We start from the raw sequence: 6,000 nt of genomic DNA on the forward strand, positions 1-6,000 counted from the left end.
TATGATAAGTGTTTTTCACTAAACTAAAAATGTGCTATAATTGTCATCAATTATTATAGTTAACAATAATCAAAGATAATCAACAAAAAAATATATATCAATTTGAAAGCAGATTGCATATTAATAATATTAAAACATTTTTTAATAGCGATTTTAAGTTTTAATCAGAGTTAAAGCAGTTTATAGCAAGCAATATTTTTTACCAGTTTATAGCAAGCAATGTTTTTTAAATTTTCAAGTCTTGTTTTATAGGAAAATATATTGTTTTTTAATTTGTTATGTGAGTTATTTTTTAATTCATTTCGTTTCTTAATAGGTATTATCTTGGTAAACTAATAATAATATACAAGTTTATTTTTTTTTAGTAGTCCACTTAGTATTTCACTTTTCTTCAAGTGATTTAAACTACGTTAATGATGTCAAAAAAAGATAATATAAACGAAAACCGCAATTATTTTTTTGTTCCAATGTTTATTTTTTCTATATAATATTTTATACAGAAACTTATTTGCTTATATTCTCTAGCACAGTTTAAATTAAAATTCAACACATTTTGAAGCTTTAAACTTGATTTATAGTCAATTTATAAAATGCGATCAAAAAAATCTCGAAAATTTACTATTGTTCGCAATTCACTGGATTCTCATTTTATAAAAAATGTTGCGATAGTTACGATAGCTTGAACTATTAGCAATACGGTTGTTTACAATTTAATTATAATTTTGTTCGAATTTTCTGTTGTTTTTTTTTTTGAAGGTCGATGATCGAGTTTTTAATATTTAAAATCTCACAATTTGGTTTTTTGTCTTAAAACGTTTTAAGGAATCATTTTGTCACCATCGTTTATTGAAATTAACACTGATAGCTAAACTTTTTAAACTAAGTTGTAATTTTACTTCAGTTTTAATTGTCGTAATCAGTTTTTTAATTTAAAAATTCTTGTTTCGAAAAAAAATTCAAATTGTTACATAACCATTACTTAAAACAATTTTTTGTATAGATATAAATCATATTATTTTTTGATATATTAAATTATTTTATAAATATACTAGAATAAACAAAACGTTAGATATCACGTTGGATACAACTTTGATTTTACTTTACAGCTTTTTTCATTAATTATAAATATCAAAATCAAGCTTGCCCTACTAATTTTTCAACAATTTGAGATCTTAATCGATTGTAATTTTAATTTACTTTCTTTTCAATCTATTTAATTACTATATATTCCCACGATTTCGCACTTTTTTTTTAATGTTAATTAACAGTCGGTTCATATTTTAATCGTCCAATATTTACCCCAATAATAATATAATTCCTGTAATTATAAATATATAATTTTTTTTGTTTTTTGTTCTGCTTACAACGTATGTTTAATTTAGCTTAAAAAGAATACAGAGAAATATCAAATATATAAAGTAAAAAAATATATTTATAAAATGATTGTGTGAAATAAAGATTTTAACGACTTTTAATATTTGTTTTTTAAATGTTTCTAAAACAAAAGTTTTCCCATTTTATTAGCAAAAAACATTATTTTAGTAGAAACCAAAAGATTTGTTGTTCGTTTTTTTTTTCATTATTTAACATTATATTGATTTAAAAATTTTTAAGTGATTAATTGTTCACTTCTATTTAGTATACCATTTTATCTGCATTGCCTTGAAAAGTTATTTGTATTTTTTTAGCTTGATATATGATTATTTGGGTTTGGTTTGGAAAATGCCATTTATATATACTTTTATTTGAATTTTTATTTGAAAATCTAGAATTAACGTATTTGATCAAATGTATTTGATGCCAACTCTGGTAGCTATTGTTTAACAACCCTGGTAGCGATTCTTTAACAACCCTGCTTTAACAACCCTGGTAGTTATGCTTCAACAACCCTGGTAGCTATGCTTCAACAACCCTGGTAGCTATGCTTTAACAACCCTGATAGCGATGCTTTAACAACCCTGGTTGCGATGCTTTAACAACCCTGGTAGCAAATGTTTTGCGATGCTTTAACAGCCCTAGTAGCAAATTTTTTTAAACTATGATTCTGACTATTATTTTTCAATAAGTTTTATTATCTTTTGTTATTCATGAACTGTTCTTATTTCTTTTTATAAATATTTCTTATTTCTCTGTGAAATTGTATTGTTTATTCTAATTAAAATGCGTCACGTAATATATTTTATATTATAAAATGTACAAGTTATAAACGGATTATATTTTATATTATAAAACATAATTTCTCTGTGATTCTATACTATTAAACATGAATTCTCTGTTAGTTGATTTTTTTTTTTTTATTCTCAAATCAACGTCGAAATCGATTATTTAAACTCCTCACTCTTTGAGTTTTTTATAGTTTGTTTACATAACTTATTTCAAAAAAAGATAAACGAAGGAGATTTTCGATTTTATATTTCTAAATTTAATTTTTTGTTTTTTTTTACTAATTCGATTTACAAACTTTTATTTAAAATCTGTGTTTGAATGAAGAACGATTTTCTTGTGTATTATTAAAACAACTGTACGATGTTATTTTTGTAAATTTAAAAAAATTTCTACGTTTGTTTGAAATGAATAACAAAGTGCTTTTTTTTTGTTTATTTAAATTGATTTGTTATATATTATTTTAAGCATGTTACATTTATAATAAAATATATCTATTTTGTTTTAAAAATGTGATAAATAAAAATTATTTTTAAATAAAATGTTTAATATGTGTATGATAAAATGTCATTATAATATATAACTTTGATTATAATTTAATATTAATTAATGTAATAATATATTGAATATTATAATATATAGAATTTTATAATTTCGATTATTATTCTAACTTTTATTTGTTATTCTATATTTGTTTTTTCTTCAGATCGTCTACTGAAATTATATCGTCTAAGTGTTTCGAAAAACAATTATCAACTTGAAGCTTATCACGAGAATTTATTCATTGAATGTTTTTATGAAAGTCAATCATCATTTACTGATGAAATAAAGTTTATCGTCGATCAACATGAGTGGTGGAGGATTTCGATTCACGATGGAAAAACTTCTTACAAAACTTCTTGTGAAAATTATTTCGTAAATCATTACATTAAATCTGGAAGAAAGTTATCGGAGTTAAAAGTTAGTAAAAATATTTTAAGTGATGAAGAAAAAAATCTTGTAATTCAATGTTCAGCAAATGTTCGCAATGTCAATTTTCATCGTCCAATTAAATTCGAAGGATGGGAACCGAAAGATCATATTGAAGTGTTGTGGATAATCATCTCACGCGATTTAATAACGAAAAAAGATTTTGAAGAAAATTTTCTTCCGTGGATTAAACTTTGTGAAGAATTAGGTCTTTCACTTCACGACGACATCGATTTCATTGGAGAGATTTATGAATGGATTTATTGTTTGAATGTCAAGAAGTTGACTATCAGATACCGTGGAAAAGTTTATAACCTCGATGAATTAAAAAACTTTATAACACAGAAAAATGTTTAATATCTTAAGAAAAATATAAACAATAATTATAAAGTAATAAATGAAATATTTAATTTATTATTTTATAATTAAATATGTTTTAAAATATACGAATTGTTTTTAATAATACGAATTATTTTTAATAGTATTTTAGTTTTATATTTTTAACATGTTTAAAAGATTGAATTAAAAAAATATAAATAATTTTATTTTAAAATATTAGTAATGGTAAAATCATCAATTATTTTATATATTATAATTATTATTATTATTATTATTATTATTATTATTATTATTATTATTATGCTGCATAGTTGTTAAAAGGTAACAAATAACGTTGTTCACTTAATTGTAAATTAATAAATAAGTATTAATTTTAAAATGTTAACACCTTCAGGAGCAGATCTAGGCTATTGATGTGAAGCAATTGATAAAGTCAGGTCAGTATTTCTTTCTCTTTTTATTTGTTACATAAATTTCTTTTTTCATGCGAAAAAGAAAAATAATTAAACAAGAGGTTACAAGTTGTTAAAATACGGCGCTTCGAAAATTTATTTAAAGTTGTAGCTGAGCCAAATTGACTGTTACGGAAATCTTTCGTTTCGAAAAATGAAGTGCTTTATTGATAAACCTGAGTTTTTAATGGGTTTTGTCTCACAAGCCCATAAATTTTTGAAAGAATGTCAAACATTTTGCAGCGTATACTTAAATTGAACTGGAAGTTAAACAAAATGGCATATCAACTGTAGCAAAGGTCAGTTTGCCATCTTTTAAAACGACTTCATAAATAAAACCTGTAAATGTTATCAAATTTTTTTTTCTTTGGTGATTTCTTTGCCTATTGCTTCAACCAACGAGAATGTAATAAATTACTTTTTTTTAAAGAAGTTTTTATCATAGTTAAATAAATTTTATTTGCCAAAAATGTTTTTATCCTATTCCAGTGACTCAGTCAAAAGTGGTGATAACATCGTGTGTTTTCAATTTAGAATATTTTGTATTGTGAATATCAGATAAATTTTTTTGTTTTTTATTGATTTACTTGTCAAATTTTAACATAAACTCAAAATAGAATTAACTTAAATATTTTTTGCTACTAAAGGGATATATAATACTTAGCTAAAATATATCAAAATCTGGTAATTTTAAATATTAGATTTTAGCCAAAAATGTTTTTCTTGCTGTCTGTGTAACATTGCAATAATATTAGACACCTTTTTATTGTAGTAGTCTATTTAAAATAACTATTGTAAACATACTTTGATTTTTTAATTTTTAATATTTATGGCTATTTTGATAATTTTGGCCAATATGCTGTTAATAAACTAATTTTTATTAATAATAAACTAATAAACCTTTATTATTATCTTTATATATTTAACATTCAAAAATGTCACGAAGATATTTGAGAACTCATCCTGACACAATATTGTACTAAATCCGACTTCAAGAGGCATTAGCGATAACTAATTTTTTAGGTTATTTAGGTGCTCCCAGAAGTCCTTGCGGTCTCATCACGGAGCACCGCAGGAAAGCATTTAAGATAATAAGATTATTATTTATTTCGTCATTTTACACATTTTACAATGTTATCTCTAAATTTAAACAAATATATATAATTGCAAGGTGACTGGGGCAAGTAGAAGTCAAAATGTCTTATCGTCAAGCCCCTTTGTGAAATACTGAAAAATACAATAATGTTTTACATCTTCCAATATTATATAAAAGAGTGAAATTAATAAGTTTGAAAAAAAGTTAAAATTTAAAGGTTAAAAATAAAATAAAAAAGAAAGACAGAAAAAAAAAATTGAAAAAAATTATTAAAAATTACAAATCAGTACATATTCGTATAAATATTCAATACAATATTAAAAAAAAAATTACAAATCGGTATATTTGTGTATACATATTCAATACAATATTAAAAATAAAATACATTAAAAATAAAAAATGATTTCAATTTTTTAAAAAAATAAAGAACGTAATGTTTAAATTTAGTTAATGTTTTTTTATAGTTCTTTTAAATGTATACAATTTTATTTTTTTCATATTTTCTTCAAGAACCGAATTCCACAAGCGTGGTCTTTGGCATATAGTCGAGAAGTCAGATTTTTTGAGTGGTGTTAGTGGGATGTAGTAATTACTCATTGAGTGTCGTGTTTCATATTTATGATTAATTCGAGTGAAACTTTTGAAAAAATATCAGGCATCTTTTTTAAGTAAAGAGGAATGATTGTTTGCCCAGGCAATATTACAATAGTTAATATGACTATGTATAATTGAAAAGTATAAACTTTTTAAAGTTTATTTAAAAGATGTTTTGTCTTGTACATAATCCCCAGAGTCTTCGGAACTTTGTTCTCAACTAGCTTTATTTGGCTTTTCCAATTTAATAATAATAATAATATATTCTTTTAAACACCCAATAATTACATAAATTGTAGGTAAAAAAAAAAAAAAAAGAAAATGCTATGTGTGTTTTTGTAATGTTCGTGGAATATTCTCTTCCATCAAAGTTCTAAATATAAGTCT

The 6,000-nt window shown here is 23.3% G+C and overlaps 1 protein-coding gene across 2 annotated transcripts in view; it reads left to right on the forward strand.

Moving 5' to 3' along the window:
• LOC136076738 (NACHT, LRR and PYD domains-containing protein 3-like) overlaps positions 1-3,503 on the forward strand; it is a 39,108-nt gene extending 35,605 nt beyond the window's left edge. The window contains exon 6 of one of the 2 annotated variants that reach the window (XM_065790139.1): positions 2,870-3,503. In XM_065790139.1, coding sequence (XP_065646211.1) covers positions 2,870-3,489 — 620 coding nt within the window. In that variant the 3' untranslated portion in view covers positions 3,490-3,503. Of the gene's footprint in view, positions 1-1,769; positions 2,583-2,869 lie in introns of those variants that run through there. The other variant, XM_065790140.1, reaches the window with a different exon arrangement.
• The last annotated feature ends 2,497 nt before the right edge of the window (positions 3,504-6,000 follow it).

Source organism: Hydra vulgaris, chromosome 02 (assembly GCF_038396675.1).
Source record: "Hydra vulgaris chromosome 02, alternate assembly HydraT2T_AEP".
NCBI lineage: Eukaryota > Metazoa > Cnidaria > Hydrozoa > Anthoathecata > Hydridae > Hydra > Hydra vulgaris.